The sequence below is a fragment of the Entelurus aequoreus genome, linkage group LG07 (genome assembly GCF_033978785.1).
Source record: "Entelurus aequoreus isolate RoL-2023_Sb linkage group LG07, RoL_Eaeq_v1.1, whole genome shotgun sequence".
Classification (NCBI taxonomy): Eukaryota; Metazoa; Chordata; class Actinopteri; order Syngnathiformes; family Syngnathidae; genus Entelurus; species Entelurus aequoreus.
The window spans coordinates 60,392,849-60,413,319 of NC_084737.1; the positions used below are offsets into that span (position 1 = coordinate 60,392,849).

Here is a 20,471-nt window from a genome sequence, read left to right on the forward strand (position 1 = left end):
TACAGAAGAAATTCATGTGTGTTATATCATGGGCAAACTTTAATGCTCCCTCAGATCCTCTTTTTTATGGGTACAATTTTCTGAAGCAACACATTCCACAGTGCTTGTATTATGTACAAACCCCGTTTCCATATGAGTTGTAAAATTGTGTTAGATGTAAATATAAACGGAATACAATGATTTGTAAATCATTTTCAACCCATATTCAGTTGAATATTTGATTATTTGATTTGATGTTCAAACTAATAAACTTTTTTTTTTTTTTGCAAATAATCATTAACTTAAGAATTTGATGCCAGCAACACGTGACAAAGAAGTTGGGAAAGGTGGCAATAAATACTGATAAAGTTGAGGAATGCTCATCAAACACTTATTTGGAACATCCCACAGGTGAACAGGCAAATTGGGAACAGGTGGGTGCCATGATTGGGTATAAAAGTAGATTCCATGAAATGCTCAGTCATTCACAAACAAGGATGGGGCCAGGGTCACCACTTTGTCAACAAATGCGTGAGCAAATTGTTGAACAGTTTAAGAAAAACCTTTCTCAACCAGCTATTGCAAGGAATTTAGGGATTTCACCATCTACGGTCCGTAATATCATCAAAGGGTTCAGAGAATCTGGAGAAATCACTGCACGTAAGCAGCTAAGCCCGTGACCTTCGATCCCTCAGGCTGTACTGCATCAACAAGCGACATCAGTGTGTAAAGGATATCACCACATGGGCCCAGGAACACTTCAGAAACCCACTGTCAGTAACTACAGTTGGTCGCTACATCTGTAAGTGCAAGTTAAAACTCTCCTATGCAAGGCGAAAACCGTTTATCCACAACACCCAGAAACTCCGTCTGCTTCGCTGGGCCTGAGCTCATCTAAGATGGACTGATACAAAGTGGAAAAGTGTTCTGTGGTCTGGCGAGTCCACATTTCAAATTGTTTTTGGAAACTGTGGACGTCGTGTCCTCCGGACCAAAGAGGAAAAGAACCATCCGGATTGTTATAGACGCAAAGTTGAAAAGCCAGCATCTGTGATGGTATGGGGGTGTATTAGTGCCCAAGACATGGGTAACTTACACATCTGTGAAGGCGCCATTAATGCTGAAAGGTACATACAGGTTTTGGAGCAACATACTGTATGTTGCCATCCAAGCAACGTTACCATGGACGCCCCTGCTTATTTCAGCAAGACAATGCCAAGCCACGTGTTACATCAACGTGGCTTCATAGTAAAAGAGTGCGGGTACTAGACTGGCCTGCCTGTAGTACAGACCTGTCTCCCATTGAAAATGTGTGGCGCATTATGAAGCCTAAAATACCACAACGGAGATCCCCGGACTGTTGAACAACTTAAGCTGTACATCAAGCAAGAATGGGAAAGAATTCCACCTGAGAAGCTTAAAAAATGTGTCTCCTCAGTTCCCAAACGTTTACTGAGTGTTGTTAAAAGGAAAGGCCATGTAACACAGTGGGGAACATGCCCTTTCCCAACTACTTTGGCACGTGTTGCAGCCATGAAATTCTAAGTTAATTATTATTTGCAAAAAAAAATAAAGTTTATGAGTTTGAACATCAAATATCTTGTCTTTGTAGTGCATTCAATTGAATATGGGTTGAAAAGGATTTGCAAATCATTGTATTCCGTTTATATTTTCATCTAACACAATTTCCCAACTCATATGGAAACGGGGTTTGTATAACATAGTATACAGATAAAATTCTAGACTCTGCCAGCTCATTCCAGGGACCACTCCTCATAGACATAACACCAGAAGTAAATCGTCATTTAAAGTGTACAAGCTTTATTATAGCCTCTAGAGGTCCGATGATCTGGAATGAGATTGTTAGCCTTATTAAAGAATTGCATTCTTTAAAAAAGCGTTTTAAGCTATTTTTTTTGTTACGTTATGCTTAGGAAATTTAGCACACCCCTCATTGCTGAGGATTTCACATTAGTTACATAATTTTGATTTTGACCTCTGTATGTATGATAAGATTATCAAAAATCTTCAAAATGCAACTTTTAAATCAAACTTTAATAATAGAATATCGAGACTGATTTGGTGGATTCAGCGATTCCTTCTTTATAAATGTCAACCTGTTGGTAGGTTGGTACGAAATCATAAATGGTAAATTTTGAAATTAATTGTATTCTACTGTATTTTGTATATTATATGATGGTGTATATTGTAACTGTGTGTCGCTTTAGGGATGACCTTTTTGCAGAACGGACAAAAGAAACAATAATGTAATATACATTTATACCCAAAAGGGACAAGCGGTAGAAAATGGATGGATGGATGGATCTGTAAATAAAAAAATAAATAAAAAAATCACAGAATAACAGTAAAAAACATATTTGACAAAACATGATCGTATTGTAAGACGATTTTTTTATTGTTTTGGTGGTAGCGCTATTATTGTGAAACCACATGTTTGATTGGTATGAGAAGAGAGTCACATGTTGTGACGAAAGTCTCCGATAAAAGTGACTGGAGACTTCCTATCTGCTGTCTTTTTTTCTGCTGATCTTTTCTGCCATCTTACTAAAGCAGTTTGAGTAACAATCGATATTTGATGCTATTAATGCACTCAGTTTTAATATAAACACAGATTTGAAGCTCCTCCTTTCTACATGCAGCAAAGGCGTCGTCTCAAGGCAAAATTGTTGAACGACTTGCCATGGCCTTGGATCTGAGATTTCCAAAGGGTTTCCTTGTTCAATTCTGCTAGGTATTTTCGAGCTTGTGGCTTAACAGTAACCGGACGCCATTTCATATCCCCACACTACGGAACAGCCAGAGGGTCAAAAATAAGTATGCATTACGGTAATCGTACGTAAAAAAATTATCGCGGTAAAGGAATTTATTGTTAACGTGTTATTGTCGCGTTAACTTTGACAGCCCTAATATATATGATTTTATATATATATATATATATATATATATATATATATATATATATATATATATATATATATATATATATATATATATATATATATATATATATATATTGTATACATAAATATATACAGTCGTGGTCAAAAGTTTACATACACTTGTAAAGAACATAATGTCCTGGCTGTCTTTAGTTTCCAATAATTTCTACAACTCTTATTTTTTGTGATAGAGTGATTGGAGCACATACTTGTTTGTCACAAAAAAACATTCATGAAATTTGGTTCTTTTATGCATTTATTAAGGGTCTTCTGAAAATGTGACCAAATCTGCTGGGTCAAAAGTATACATACAGCAATGTTAATATTTGGTTACATGTCCCTTGGCATGTTTCGCTGCAATAAGTCGCTTTTAGTAGCCATCCACAAGCTTCTGGCAAGCTTCTGGTTGAATTGTTGATCACTCCTCTTGACAAAATTGGTGCAGTTCAGCTAAATTTGTTGGTTTTCTGACATGGACTTGTTTCTTCAGCATTGTCCACATGTTCTCAATGGGGTTTAAGTCAGGACTTTGGGAAGGCCATTCTAAAACCTTAATTCTAACCGGCAGCAATTCTTGGCAGCAAAACAAGCCCAGAGCATATTACTACCACCGCTATGCTTGACGGTAGGAATGGTGTTTCTGGGATTAAAGACCTCACCTTTTCTCCTCCAATGTATTGCTGGGTGTTGTGGCCAAACAGCTCAATTTTTGTTTCATCTGACCACAGAACTTTCCTCCAGAAGGTCTTATCTTTGTCAATGTGATCAGCAGCAAACTTTAGACAAGCTTTAAGGTGTCGCTTCTGGAGCAAGGGCTTCCTTCTTGCATGGTAGCCTCTCAGTGCATGGCGATGCAAAACACGCTTGACTGTGGACACTGTTCCAGCAGCTTCCAATTCATTGCAAACCTGCTTTTTGGTGGTTCTCGGTTGACTCTTGATCATCCTGACCAATTTTCTCTCAGCAGCAGGTGATAGCTTGTGTTTTCTTCCTAATCGTGGCAGTGACAAAACTGTGCCATGCACTTTATACTTACTAACAATTGTCTGCACAGTTGCTCTTGGGACCTTAAGCTGCTTTGAAATGGCTCCAAGTGACTTTCCTGACTTGTTCAAGTCAATGATTCATATTTTCAGATCTGTGCTGAGTTCCTTTGACTTTCCCATTGTTGCGTTTGTAACCGAGTCTAATGACTGCATCACATGAGCCCTATTTAAATGGGCTCAGAGAAGTCAACAGGTGTCGTCAATCATACTCACTCACATGAAGTTAAGAGGCCATGCCATGAAGCTAATTTGATTTGATTGTAACTTTTCCTCATCACCAAAATTGATAATGAATGTTGCTGTATGTATACTTTTGACCCAGCATATTTGGTCACAGTAGACCCATAATAAATTAATAAAAGAACCAAACTTCATGAATGTTTTTGTGACAAACAAGTATGTGCTCCAATCACTCTATCACAAAAAAAATAAAAGTTGAAACTCAAGACAGCCATGACATTATTGTCATGACGGGGGGATCGCAGCTTGCTGCGAGACTTGTTCTCCCGGGATGCAATCTGACTTTTCCGGACAAGGCTTGAAGGTAGGGACATTTTTAATTGTTCGCTATCAATAGGTTCAAACAAAAGGACGCACAAGGCGAAGGTACAACTTAGCGTATGATACAAAAACTAACACAAAGGCAGAAACTATGGACATGAAACAAAACTTACTTGGCAGAGCATGAATCTATGGCATGAACAGAGCAAATAAATGGTAAATGTTTTGTACTTGTATAGCGCTTTTCTACCTTTTTTTAAGGAACTCAAAGCGTTTTGACACTATTTCCACATTCACCCATTCACAGACACACATTCACACACTGATATGTACTGTATGTCCCCATTACTCTGGGGACATACAGAGTAATGTCCCCAGGACGACTAACTGGAGAAACAGGCTTAAATAATAGTCTCTGTTTAAAGCAGGTGCGTGAGTCAAACACACCAAATCACTCACCAAATCACCAAAAATGATTCCCGGGCGCGGCACCGCTGGTGCCCACTGCTCCCCTCACCTCCCAGGGGGTGATCAAGGGGATGGGTCAATAGCAGAGGACAAATTTCACCACACCTAGTGTGTGTGTGACAATCATTGGTACTTTAACTTTAACTTTTAACATGAGACAGGTGAAACTAATCAGTCGTCATGGAAACTCAAACAAACAAGGGAGCACAAACAGGAACTACATGGAGTCTTAAACCGAAAATAACAAAAAAACATGATCCAGACCACAGATCATGACAATTATGTCCTTCACACGTGTATGTAAACTTTTGACCATGACTGTATGTATTTATTTATATATGTATGTATTCATTTATATATGTATATATGTGTGTATGTATATACATTATGCTTGTGTATATGTATATGTAGCTATGTTAGGTGTGTCTAATTTATCATCTGTTTTTTAATACAAAATAATATACACATGTTGACACAGAGAACAACACAATATTGTGATCCGAACAACAGTTTGCATGTGTACTGTATGCTTGTGTTAGCAGTGTGATTTGCAATTCTGAGTGCATAAAGTGGGCGGATGAGGTGCAGAGATGAGTCGGCCGAGAGGCATTCAAGCCATTGGCGAGAGAGTGAAATCGGGATTGGTAATATGAAAAAAAAAAAGTTGATGGAGAGAGAAATGGAATAAATGCCTTTTAGAGCACTTGAATCACATTGTTTTACTGTTCTGGGAGCGCACGCACACAGACAAGCAGTGTAGCTGTTAGCCCACGCTCGGCCAGAGGTGAACAATATTCCTCCTACTATAATTACATCCCTCTCTTATGCTTCTCTCCATCTCTCTGTCTTTTTCTGACGAACACACCTACACACAGAAACATGTTGGTTTTCCTCATGTTTATCATTGGTGTGGAAATAATAAAATATTTAATCATAACCTCTACCAGTCTTTAAAATGGCCAAAATCGCACAAGTCACAGACCGTTTTAGCTCAACTAATTAATTCTTTATTCATACTGCCTTTCTCAAGGCAGTGAATCTGTATGTAAAATATACAGTTGTCTTGATACCATTTTGGTACCGTTACCGGTACCACAATGTATATCAATTATTTTTGATACTTTTCAAAATGAAGGGGACCACAAAAATACCATTAGTAGATTCATTTGTATCAGAAAATCATACGATACATTAGAACATATGTTTTTTATTGCACTCAAAGAACAATTTTAGAAGATTAAAAAATAAAATTAAGGTATTAAACACACAGGGCTTTTCTTATTGCACTCAAAGTACATATATCACGATAGACACAATCGATATCAATAAAAAATGTGTTCGATAAAACATTCAATATACCTGTACATTCATATTTTTTGATCGGAAAAAAAAAGAAATTATGAAGCAAAAAAGTTTGTTAAATGAAGTCACTCGCGCTCTGGGAACCCAGCTAAACTGGAAACCCAGCTAAACTGGAAACAGGAAGTGTCACTGAGCAATTGGAGTGGCACGCTAATCAGGTAACAGTAAACTACCAAGTTTGGTCGTGCCGTTTTTCTGTCTCGCTGTGGATTCTCTACATGGAGTGAGAAGAGAAACTGTGATATCTTGATATAACAACTCAATAACAGAAACGTGTCTTTAGTTTGGTTGGTTTTAATGCAGACGATGCGGCAACTTCCTGACACTTCCTGTGTGTCATTTTAATTTGCAGCCTCCCACACTACTCTGTGTAGTGATCAATAGCTTATACACTACTTCCGTCTAGTGTCTCGAAACTGCAACTACCTTCAAATTTACTGCAATTATTTTACCACCTGGCTACCAGACACCTTCACTGATAAATAGCTCCCTTGGTAAGTTGGAAGTTGTACTACTGTATTCATTAGCAGGCTTAAATAAGTCATAAAAAATATAAATAATTATCGATATCGATCAATATACGAAATGTCTCTCATAATACAGTTTTCAGCCATATTACCCAGCTCTATTTAGGATAGAATAGAAAGCTTTATTCACATTGTATTAAATGCTTATTGATTCATGGTTGCCACTCTTGGTGTGTGCTCTAAGACAAATACAATAATTAGTAAATACTAAAAAATAATACTATGGCTAAGACTACACAGATTAGACATGTAGCAGGTATAACACACATTGTTAAAGATAAAACACAAATTTAAGAATTTGTCAGTCAATTACCTTGCATTAGTATATGCTACGTGGGCGGTTTTGACTCTGCCAATAAATGGCAACAAGCCAACCAGCTGTGTGTGCATGTACGTATATGTGCACAACATTACCAGTGACTCGAAACTCTTTTTGGAGGCCTAAATACTTACTTACTTACTTATATTTAAATGTTTAAACAAGTTTGAGTGCAAACTGCATACAGTATTGCCACATAAAAGCGGCGCGTGCAGCGCGGTGCTTCCTTGTTAAAAGCTTTAGCTTTATTGTTAGTTTTAAAGCCAACATACCTCCATATTGCGCCTCACGCACTGCACCCTCTTTTATAACCAGTAGAATTGCTGTTTTTTGCCTTTCTTTCTCTCCACACTGTATTTTGCTTGTAAGCGCTCTGTGTGTATGCGCTGATTCACTCAACATGCGCTTAGGCTCTGTATGTCTGTATGCACAAGCATTTGGCTAATCCGCAAAATAGATAGATATACAAACACGTTACAGTACAACAACAGAGCTTCAAAAGAGTTGTTACCTCACAGTGTGGACATATTCTTTCTGCTATTTTGTGGTAATTCTTTATTATATTGAGTGATTATGTCTGTCTTGAACAGTCAAGAAAATGTGGACAGTCGAATCAAATATTATTTGACCCTTTGGTCAAATAACATAGAATATAACTTTATTGTCATTCCACTTAAAAAGTACGACGACATCAGTTTTCAGTAAAGCCTGTCCAAGAAGAGACATACAATATACAGTTACAGGAGCATACAGAACAGGAATACTCTTGTATCTCTACCTGGTGGCGCCACGTTAAAAGGTGGGAAGGAAAGGTAAAACATGAAGGGAGAAGCAGAAAAAAAGCACCTCCCAAACAAAGCTCCTATGAAGTGGAAAGCTCAGTTAGAGACCACAAAAAAAATGTCAAGCAACAAAAAGCACATATGAGCACACAATTACGACACACAGAAAGTAGGGCGGGAGGCATCCGACCTGGAGCTGCAGGGAGGGGTCTATGTGTGCACATCTGTGTAGTATTAGTCAATGGGTGCGTGTTTTGCCCATAAGCCTGGAAGTCACTCCATTCGGCATCTCAGAATAAAGTCAACATCGCAGATGTCTTTGAAGTAGGGGGAAGGTATCGTCTTTCGCTGCAATGATCTCACTCTGATTTTAACTGCATCATGCAGTTCCTGCCACGGCCAATGCAGATGGAGCCGAATTGTAGATAATGATTGTTTTGGTTAGAGCAAGCAAACACATTCCAATAGTTTGTCTGCTTTAGTTGTCCATTCTGTCTCTCAGAGTGATCATAATTTTGCCTTGCAGAGCGGAAAGCTTTTCCGAGATGTTATCTAGTCTCAATTTCCAGAGCTCTGCCCAGCCCATCCATCACCTTTTGTCTCGTTGAACGGCTGCTATTGTCTTCCAAGCTTTGCGATAGACCAGAGTAACGCTCAATCCAATCAGCAGATGACCTGTTGTCATTGTTCCAAAAAGATATCTTCAACGTATTTGACAGAAAGAATTGCCAAGCACACGGCTCTCCACTTATCCCAATAGTCCCCCATGTATACAGCAGCAAACGTTCCATCAGGACTTGAGCTTCACGTCGAACAGACTTTGTCAGTTGAGTTGGGAGACCAGTTTATCAAGTCCATGTGTTAGATTTCAAAGAACAGTGCAAAAGAGAGGCTTTTGGAGATTTAGACAAGGACAAGACGAAAAAAAAAGACAAAAAAGTTTGCTTACAATGGAGCCTATGGGAGCCGCGCAATTCCGCCTGTAATGCCCTTAAAAAGGCAAGCGACATACGGGAGAGAGCGGGGAGTGTCTGCCTTCTTTGAGAGGCAGAATAAGAGGCTTGTGAAAGATAAATTAATGCGACCCGATACGATTTGACAAGTGGGCAATCGGCTGCGTCAGAAACAGCCAAATCAATCGATAAGAATCAGTTGTAAATCCTTAGATTAATCAAGTGTATCGACCGGGTATCACGCAAAACTAGAAATGTTTACACCACAACGTTCTATACTTTAGATCTAGCTACAGCCTGTGGGATGTATTTATTGTAAGTGTTCTTGTTAATTTTTCAAACGATTTCCTTAACGAGGCCAGTGGTTGGTGCGTAATGACGTCAGACAGCAAAATGGCGGCCAGGCAGAACAAATGCTCCAAAGTTTGGCTATTGTTAAAAGAAATGATTGCAACAGCGCCACTTGTATTCATTACAAGGTTGATATTCAAGAGAAGTGCATACGAAACCTTTGAAAATACAGCATTCAATAACTGTAAATGAACATCGCATTTTTGAACCACGCCAAGCAGCAGTAACGCTAGCATGTCATCTGCCGTAAATACAATGGGTACTAACTAACACAGCCTATAATGTTAGCGCTATTATCTGTTAAAATAAAAATGAAGGCCTTCTCATTTAAAGGGGAACTGCACTTTTTTCGGAATATTGTCTATCGTTCACAATTATTATGAGAGACATGATGATGGATGTTATTATTATTATTTTTTTTGCATTCTAATATTAAATAAATGCGATCAAAAGTTTGCTTACAATAGAGCCTATGGGAGCCGCGCAATTCCACCTGTAATGCCCTTATAAAACATCCAAACACCTCCACTGAGGTTTTGTATACATGATGTAAGTATATATGTAACGTAGCAATTGGCACATTTATAATAAGTTTTAATCGGTAGGTTGGAGTTCAAATCCCAGCCGAGTCATACCAAAGACTATAAAAATGGGACCTGTTTCCTCCCTGCTTGGCACTCAGCATCAAGGGTTGGAGTTGGGGGTTAAATCACCAAAATGATTCCCGGGCGCGGCGCCGCTGCTGCCCACTGCTCCCCAAGGGGATGGGTCAAATGCAGAGGACAAATTTCACCACATCTAGTGTGTGTGTGACAATCATTGGTACTTTAATCTTAATTTAATTTAATATTTACGTATTTTGATCATTTTAAGCATACACGGTGCATTAATTTAAAAAACGCATCACAATGTTTGCTTTTTGTTATTCATCGCTGATTATTACTCACTGCAGACTTTGTCTGTAGTTATGTTAACATACATAATAAAACATCACTTACTGTACCAGGTTTGCTTTCTTTAGGATGCCGAGTGCTAGAATGTTCATATATTTCCATTTATGTGAAGAAGTTTCTTTTTGTGTCGTTCAAGCCATTTTCGGGTCCTAAATGGCTGTCAAAGTGTACATACTTGTCGGAATACCTACTCAGACTTCTTCTGTCCAGGTGAGATGCATGATTTATGATCTTCAATGAATGTACAGGGGGCAAGGAAGCGAGAAAGCAGCAGAACACTCGATGATGTAAACATAGGTACACACGGTAGTGATCACGGCGCCGCTATAAATAGTTTGTCTGCGTTAGCGCTTATAATAACAATATCACTAATACTTGGCTAATATTCAAGTCACAAAATGTAAATGGAGTATTGATGGCGGCTTTTTCATGGTTATTTATTGGATTTTATGGGCGAAATAGTGGAGCTCCCATTTGCTCCGCTGTAAGCAGACTTTTATTTACTTTTATTTAGTATTTAGAATGCATTTGAAAAAAATCCATCTGTAGTCATGTCTTTCATAGTGATTGTGAACGGTAGGCAACATTCCAAAAAACTGCAGTTCCCCTTTAAGAAACTTTTGAGTCTCTCTACAACGTAATTGCCGAAAGAGAGTGGAGAATAGAGGTGCCCATCCATCCTTTCGGAGTCGCGGGGGGTGTTTTTTGTTTTTTTTTCCACTTTATTGCAAAAGTCCAAAAGGATTTATTTGTGAAGGAGCAGTGTAGTCACGTCCGTTGTGTCCTTGGGCAAGACACTTCACCCTTGCTCCTGATGGCTGCTGGTTAGCGCCTTGCATGGCAGCTCCCGCCATCAGTGTGTGAATGTGTGTGTGAATGGATGAATGTGGAAATACTGTCAAAGCGCTTTGAGTACCTTGAAGGTAGAAAAGCGCTATACAAGTATAACCCATTTATCATTTATTATTTAGATATTGCAAAATTCCCATGGCCAGCACTCCCGGTGAAAGCATCACCTGTATTTTGTAATGAAGTAATAATAATGGAAACCTTTACCTCTTCCAACAGACTGAAGAGGACTTCAAAATAATTATTCCGTTTGTTCTGATTGGTGTCTTCCCTTCTCATTAGATCCAACATGTACAACAAGCTAAGTTACCAAAAAGATAGGACTAGGATGGCAGCGAGTAATGACTTTAAAAAAGTGGATATTCTTGGTTATAATACCTCCCACAATCAGTGTTATGTTAGAGAAGAGTTGACACTTTTCAGGCAATGTGCTTGGAGAGTTACTAGACAACATTTGAAGCGGAGAGAAAGTCATAGTTTCACAGCCCAACTGAGATAGAGACAGATAGGCAGGCGTGTGTGGAGTAGCAAACCCTAGCAGCCAGGGGATGTCAGCAGGAAGGCTGTGGAAGCTGGACCGCTGCTAAAGGTTTGGTTTACAGTGGTTGGAAAACAAACTTATTTCGATCTGTAGTTATAGGTACCGCCGTACTTAAATATCACCTCGTCACCTTGATTAAGCAAGTTATACATCATCTGTTAGTAAATATATCAAAATAGAAAATAATTGCTTACGCAATTGTGTAACAAGGCTATGTTTATATCAATATAAAGAGGGTCGCTATAGTTGCGATGTGGCCCTCAATAAAATGAGTTTGACACCCCTGCATTAGAGGCTGTGCAGTCATTTGTGAAGAGCGTTGAGCTTAATACACAGCCCTGTGGGGCCCCTGTGTTTATAGACAGGGTGGAACAAGTATACTTGCCCATTCTCACATAGTGTGTGCGTAAATGAAAAGTGCAAAATCCAGTTACATGGAGTGGTGTTCAGACAAAGGTTTTGGAGATTAGATCTGAGTTTGTTTGGTCGTATTATGTTGAAAGCTGAAGTAAAATCTACAAAGAGCATGTCTTGGGTAGGTGTTCTTAAGCTTAAGTTGTTCTGTTGATTGGTTCTCCCTGTAAGCAAATTAGTGCTGCTTTTCCGGAATTGTTATTGTTGTTTATGCTGCCCATGATAAAAATCGTCTTTGAGTGACTGACTGGAGTTGACACCAAGGGATTTGTATGTCTGTAATGCTTGATCGTCCAGTTTGTAGTCAGAATATAGGACAAACTGAAACACATCAGGCACACCACCGGCTTCTCCATATTTTCATGGATAAATGTCCGTCGTCTGAACGTTTGGTGTCCTAGGATGAATTCCGCGAAGTCTGGCTATTGCTTTGTGTGATGTAGACTAACGGTGCTGTGGTTAGGCTGTCTCGGCAGGTTTTTTATAGTTTGTTTCTCTGATTCGGTATGTGGCACCCGCTTCTTGTCAGAGCTCTTATTCGCATCTGTTTTCGCCGTTCTGCTGGTTTAACAGGCTTAAAAAAAGAACAACTCATAACTAAAATTTATGCTCTCAATTTAAAAGATAACAAAACTCAGACAGAGCTCGTATCTCAAAATACTTGTACGTTCAGGCACTCGTAATTTCAGGTACCACTGTACTTTGTCAGTTCCCTTATCAGGTAATGCTGTTTAACCTTTTTATGATCTAATGACACCCTACGTTGTTTTTATAACTCCATGGATTACTTGTGTGGTTATCAGATAGCCTGGCTTGCTTGCGGAAGCCTTACGGCATGTTTTCCAGCTCATGATTGATTAAAATCAGTTTCTCACACCAGACAATGTTTAAACCCAAGGTGTTAGTAAACAGTTCTATGAGCATGGTCAATATCTGTGGTCAGGACAAGTGCTGAGCTTAGGCAGTAACTTTGTATTCCTATCAACAGGTTGTGTTGTAGAATGGAATAAAATAGAATGCTCTATTGCCATCAAACGTGAGAGCATGACGAAAATACAGGTGGCTACTTTGTTAAGTGCAGTTGAAATACAAAACAAACATTGAATAACATGTTGAAGATAAATGCCAGTACAAACAGCAGTACAACAGTGAAAACCGGTGTAAGCTATGGGACAGATTCAATATCCTAATGGTCCACGGGTAAAAATTGTTTTTAAATCCGTCCTGCTCTTGTGTGACAGAATTTTCTTCCTTGATGACAGCATGTTGAGCAAGTGCTGACTAGAGTAAGAGCTGTTTGCTAGTATTTGGTTTGCTCTGCCGAGCCAGCAAGATCGAGCAAGGTCCTCCGGTGAGGGTAGTGGGCGGCTGATAATATTCTACAAAGTCCTGGTCACCCTCTGCAGGACCTTCCTGCAGCAGAGCAGGCAGCAAACCATTCGGTTACATCAGCACATGGTCTGTGGTGGCCTGATAAAAAGATAACTGCAGTTTCTCCTCAAGTTAATACCTCCGCAGTGTGCAAAGGAAATGGAGTATCTGTGCCTTACTGACCAGTGCTGAAATGTTGACAGTCCATTTGAGCTCCTCCGAGATGGAAGTTCCCAGGAACTTAAAGGACGTCACAGTTTCCACACTTGCTCCATTTACTATACGTGGAGCATGTTCCCCTCTATGTCTCCTAAAATCAATGTCCATATCCTTGGTGTTTGTGGTGTTCAGCATCAGTTTGTTCTTGGTGCACCACCCTGCCGGCGCCTGTTTCCTCACCCCCTGTGATCCAGTCTACCAATGTGATGACGTCAGCGAACTGATGGTGTTCAAGAGCTGAATGGGGACACAGTCATATGTATAAAGGGCGTACAGAAAGTGGCTCAACATGCAGCCCTGAGGGGAGCCAGTGCTAAATGACTGGGTGGCGGAGCATACATGACCCACTTTAACAACAATAGGTTGGTTGGTCTGAAAGTTTTTTACCCAGAAACACATGAGGAGGGATGGACTTAGTAAGCTTAGTTTCTCCACCAGGATGTCATAGATGATGGTATTGAACGCTGAGTTGACGTCTACAAACAGCATTCTGACAGGAGGTCCGAATTGTCCAAAGCTGAGTGGAGAGCAGTGGCGAAGGCATCCTCTGTGGACCCGTTTGACCTGTGGGCAAACACTTCATTACCACAAACGTCAGTGCCACTGGTCTGTACTCATTTAAGTCTACTATGGCTTTCTTCTTGGAGACTGGTATCTCAAATGGCTGCCTTAGAACAGGGTGTGACCTGGGCTTGTCGCAGAGATGAATTGAATATCCCTCTCAGCGCTCCTGGTCTGTACCGTCTCGAAGCACTTACCCCAATATGCCATCGCTTTCTGTGGGTTTATAGCCTTCAGTGCCCATCCCGCCTGGTGTTCTCAGAGGACAAGCAGTTGAGGACTACAGGGCAAGAGGGGCATATGGGGTATGGCTGATTTGGATGACTCAAAAAACCAAACAAGTGATTGAGTTCCTCCGCTAGCGAGTCTTCCGTGTTGTTGGCTGCCGATTAATGACTTTTGTAGCTCGTCAGGTGTTGGATGCCTGGCCACACCTGCCGTGAGTCTTTGTTGTCCATGTAATGGGGATTTGAACTATTCTGCCTTTGATATTCTGAAAATTATCCAAAAACCTCCATCAACGTTACATATATACATGCTGTACGTATATATAACATGCACTTTCATAATAACATGTATACTGTATATTACTGTACTTTGGTGATTTTAAGCAATACGGTGTGGCTTTGATTTCACAGGGCGTGTCACAAAGCTCGCTATTTACTTGAACAATTGCAACTACTGATTATGGCAGACTTCATGAAAGCCAGCAATGCCTACTTTGGGACAAATTATTATTTAGAACCTTATTCTTTTGTGCCTGAATGTACGGCGGATGAGCTACACGTTTTAGAAGCTAGATCCAACTATACTGAAACACCAAGCATCGTCAAGGTCAAGGTTTTTTATTGGTGCCCAAAGGTAGAAAGATTGTGCGGATGGTAAATGTTAGTGATATGCAGATCGATACTGAAATACTGATACCTTAGATACCAGATCTGTATGCTTTATTATCGATTATCAAATCAAAATATCAACACTTTTGATACTGCAGTTATTTAAGATATTGTATATCATTAACAGGAGCACAGTGTCATTGAGTTTGAATTAAACACAATTGGTGGGATCTACTTTTCTTCCACCTTGGTACCTAATGCTCAGTTATTCAGTCTGTCATTTGTATAGTACTGCAGTTAAAATTAGTCACTCAGCAACATAACATAACATACATAACAGCAAGTGCATGTAACCTTTTATTGTAGGCTATTTAGAGACACTACATACAGAGTTGAATATAAGTAAGATCACACATTCAGTGCAGAATAACACCATCATTTGTTTCATACTTTAATTTTATATTGTTTGAAGATGATACCCCAAGAGCAACAACACTTGAAATACACTACTTTTTAAATTTCAGCAGACACATCAGGTATATTTGCACAAAGTATCAGTATCGGATCGGTATTGCCAAAACCAGCCTGAATTTTAATTAGTATCGCATGGGAAAGAAAATCTGTGGTATCACACATACATCACTAGTAAATGTAGCACTAGTGCTAAGTGCTGAACAAGAAATACAAACTACAAACATTAAAAAACAATCACTTACTGTACAATGCCTTGAAATGCCGGCTGATTGGAGCAGGTAAAAATAAATGCTGAGAGCAAACGACCATATAGTCTCATCTTCCTATTGCCTGCTAGTTATACATTGAATGTTTAAGTTGACCAGCTTCTGGGTTTATGGCCACAACCTTCTACTATACATGTGAGAGGCACTATTTATAATCTGGTACTCGGTATGTCAACAGCTGCATAAGTTACCTGTCGGTGATTAATTTGCGGTGTTACTAAAAGTATGTTCTCTGCATTAGCTCTTACAATAACAAGGTCGCTAATACTTGGTCAATACGCAGGTCACTACATGTAAATGCAGCATTGTTGGCCGTTTTTGGATGCATTTTAGAGGGCTTTATAAGCATGTTGTGAAATGAGTTATTTCCATAGAAAGATTTTGTAAATGTTTATTTACATACCTTCGGTCCCTGTAACACTGTAGTAAAACGGCTTATCAAACAAAACAGAATACATCGTTTTTTTGACTCACTCGCTGCAGAAGACACAATAAGTCCATGGTGGCAATTTGGTGAATTTATGAAACCGCTAACAACGCTAGCTTGAGTACATTATGATAGTAGGTACAAATGCATTAAAACACTCACATGGGACGGTTTAGTAAGTATGCATAGTTTTAGTTATATTTCAAAACTTACAACCATTGCTTAGACTGATGAATCAAGAATCCAAATGAATAGGAACGCTATGAACAACAGGAGACAGAACAGCACTTTTACTACCGGTTTAAAGTACTTAACAGAAGGAAATATTGTAAACAATCACCCCAGAGCACCCGCAGTGAGCCAACCGTTCAAAAGGAAGCGCCATAGCACAATCAATAACACACCTGTTTAGTGTCTGTTAAAAAGTATTTGTTGAATTCAAAACATTATGGCTGTTAGCGAAGAAAATTAAATTAATTAGCAGCACCGTTTTATAAGCCGCAGGATCCAAAGGGTAGGAAAAGCGTATCAATCAATCAATCAATCAAGGGCAAGAAAAAAACGAGAAGCTTTGTAAGGGACCGCAGATGTGGGGATCCCACCCTAGGTGACCGGTGCAATGGATGCCGAGTAGATACAGTTAATAACGTGAGAGTCCAGTCCATAGTGGGGCCAGCAGGGGATCCTCTTGCATGTAGACATGTCCGGGCGCAGAGACGTCACCGACTGATGCATAAGGAGTGTTCACCCCGGGTCCCGACTTCATGTGAAATAAAGGGAAGGTGGGGGACACCGACCGGTAGTTTACCATGAGGTCAGGATCGAGGTTAGGTCTTTTGAGCGGAGGATCAATAACCACTTTTTTGAATGCTAGGGGAACAGTGCCAGAGGAAATTGATTAGTTAATAATATTTAGCACTGATGGTCCTAATATTACAAACAGCTCCTTATTAAGTTTCCCAGGAAGTTGGTCAAGTAAACATGTTGTTTGTTTTGTCCCATTTACACGTCGCAAGAGTTCCTCTAATGTTATTTCTTCAAAAAGAGAGAGATTATTTTGGAGTGCAATATCCGTCGTACATACATTCGTATATGCGTTAATAGAACCCAGTTGGAGCTGGGACCCGCTATCTTTAATCTCCTTACTAATGAGTTAAATTTTCTTATATAAAGAAATTCATAAAGTCATCTGCCGAGTGGGTGGAGCTACTGGGGGGAGTCCCTTGTTGGGTTAGCAACTATTGTACTGAACAAATATTTAGGATCGTTTTTATATAGGCAGATGAGAATGGAGTAGTAATGGTATCCATATTTTTACATATATATTACACACAATTTTAATAACTTTACGTTTATTTTGTGCAGTGTGCCTTAAATAATTTCGATCACTTCTAGGAATTGATATGATAGGGATCTTGAGATTATTTGCTTGGTGTTGCGATATATTGAATGCGTCATAATTTCCCACCTCAGTAGAATGCATGGCACAGGCACTACAGAAAAAAACATTATGTGAGTTGTATATTATTCTACGAGAAATGCTATGTGTGCAGGAATTTTCCAGCTTGGAACTGGTTAGTTTTAGCTTAACTGACTCCTCACCTGGGCTAACAGACACTGTAATTACCTATGTCCGAGCTTGCTCTAGTGTAGTTAGTCAAGCTTGACTCACATAGTGGTCTATATTTCTGGAGAGAGTGATGGCGCCTTCCTGGTTAGGGTGAAGGCCGTCCCTTCTCAGCAAGCCCGGTTTTCCCCAGAAAGAGGGCCAATTATCAATAAACGTTAGTCCCTGTTCTCTACAAAAACTAGCGAGCCACTTGCTATACCTCTCATCATTACCTCTTGCAGGCAGGGGGCTAGAGACAAGTACGGGGGCTAGAGACAAGTACTCGATGCTGGGACATCCTTGTAGCGAGATTACAAGTCCTAGCTATGTTCCTCTTTGTAATCTCTGACTGTCTCATCCCCAGTGTCATTGGAGCTGACATGTACAACTATGTTTGCGTAGCGAGTGGTGCGATTAGCCTGTCGTACGTGTTTACTAGGCCTGTTGCGAGTCAGCTTCCTAAGACTAGCTTCAATCTCAGGTGCTCTGGCCCCGAGAATACTCTTAATTATGGCTGGTTTACTAAACTGTATTTTCCGGGCGATGGACTCCCCTATGACTAAGGTATGATGCCCGGTAGACTGAGGTGTAGGACTAGCTAAAGAGCTAAATCTATTATGCGTCTCAACCGGTTCACCGTGGCTATTAGGCCTCTTAGGGCTGCTACAAGCTGGGCTAGTCAGCTCGCTACAGCTAATGTTAGCAGACACGGTGTACATGGTCCTCTAGAAGGGCCAACTTAGCCATGAGAACGGTGCTCGAAGAGCAGGGAGCCATACTCGCGTTGTTTCTTTCACCGAGTCAAGTTCTTGCTGTCTTCGGAGAAGGGGGAGCGGATGCTTTTGGAGCGTAGTTGCTTTGAGCCGCAACTAGCTTAGCTTCGTTAGCTTAGCAGTGATCTAGTTGAGAAAGGGGCCATGAGACAGAGAGTGGGGGCTTTGCAAATTTGAAAAGACTACTAAATAAGCTTGAGAAGTAATAAAGAAAGCTGAAAAATAATTAGAAGCACACAGATAGAACGATAGTACTTAGATTTTTTGCGGCAGCAGCAAGCAGATATAAGTACAAAGCACAAAGCCTTATAGTATACGTGAGCCTGGTCTATTTTAACCAGTCTGCGTTGTCTTTGTAGCATTGACAGTGATGGCTTTGCAGCTGAAGCCTCGGCATTCAGTTCAACACCTGAGGCCAGGAAACTCAGAAGGTTGGTCACAAAATGGCCTATTGCCTTTACCTTTGTTTTTTTTCTCATTCTGTTACTGTTTTGTGTTGTTTTTTTGTTTTTGTTTTTTTGTTTTTTCAGGAAAGGCTGCATCCTGCGCTCTGTCAACACCAATGATGAGATAAAGCCAAAAGTGAGGTCAGTAACACATATTTAAAAGATGCATTGTTTGATAAACTGTAGAAGTACAGGTCCTTGCAAAGGTATTCATCTCCTTGGATGTTCAGCCTTTTGATTTTACAAATAGAACTATAAAATGAAGAATTTAAAACAAAAGTCAAAGTAAAAGCAGTTTTTCATTTTATTACGTTTGTGTCAGTTAATTAAATAATAGGTTGTAAAATATTAACCACCTTTTAAGTGACTGACTTCTAATTCAGCAGAGATCCAGCTTATCTTATGGAGTGCCAAATGTAAAACTTCAATCACACTTTCTAACAGATATTTTTAGAACATTTATAAAATGTTTCTTACACTTAGCTCATGTTCTTCTAATTTGAGGAATACATTAAATGGTTAAGCTAAATGTTAAAAGTAAACTACAAACTTTAAAGATTTGTATGGGGAACTGCACTTTTTGGGAAATGTTGTCTCTAATTCACAGTCCTTATAAGAAACAAAAGCATGTCTTTTTTTATGCATTCTAACTCGTAAATAAACATAAAGGAGCCGCGACCCCGAAGGGAATAAGCGGTAGAGAATGGATGGATGGATGGATGGAGCCAATGGGAGCCCAAACGTCATTGCGTCTCATTCGTTTATTCCCACCATAAAACCCAATAATAACCATCCAAAAAGCGCCAACAATACTCCATTTAGATTTCATGACCTAAATATTAACCAAGTATTAGTGATATTGTTATTATAAGCGCTAATGTTAAGGACTTATTTTCAGCAACTCATTGATCAGAGATAGGCAACTTCCTTATGCTGGCTGTTTCATCAGATGATAAACTGCTTTCTCGCCTCGGAGCTTGTGAAAGTTATTTTCTAGATGATAAATCATGCTTATAAATGATATAAATCATTCTATGAATCAGGCTCACCATGATAGTAAAATGATGTAGACATAAACGGAAAATTTGGTAAACTTTGACAACCAATTTAGATGCGGCGATAGCAAGAAAGACACTCGAACAACACTGCTTTGCACCCACTTTTTTTTAACCCATGGTGAGGATTTTGTGTCATTCTTCATCTAAAAGGACAATATCTGTCAGGGTTTGGTGAGCGTTGCTTGTAGCGTGACCCCAAGTATGTGGAAATAGCAGACGGCGTGCTGGAAAAAGTAGATTTATTGGCAACAGGGAGGTGCACAGGAAGCCGAAATAGAACTGATTAATGAGAATCAGATGTGCTGGCACGACATTGAACAGAAAGTAAAAGTGCTTCAAAACACAGAAACCAAACAAGAAATACTGACAAAACAAGAGCACCAGGACAGGAAGTGATTCAAAAACACAGGAAGTAGAAACTACAAA

General features: G+C 39.6%; 1 protein-coding gene across 8 annotated transcripts in view; it reads left to right on the forward strand.

The window, feature by feature from the left end:
• LOC133654105 (diacylglycerol kinase zeta-like) overlaps nucleotides 1–20,471 on the forward strand; it is a 307,039-nt gene that overhangs the window by 225,529 nt on the left and 61,039 nt on the right. For all 8 annotated transcript variants that reach the window (XM_062054130.1, XM_062054125.1, XM_062054127.1 and 5 more), the window contains 2 exons: nucleotides 18,901–18,972; nucleotides 19,072–19,128. In XM_062054130.1, coding sequence (XP_061910114.1) covers nucleotides 18,901–18,972; nucleotides 19,072–19,128 — 129 coding nt within the window. The remainder of the gene's footprint in view (nucleotides 1–18,900; nucleotides 18,973–19,071; nucleotides 19,129–20,471) is intronic.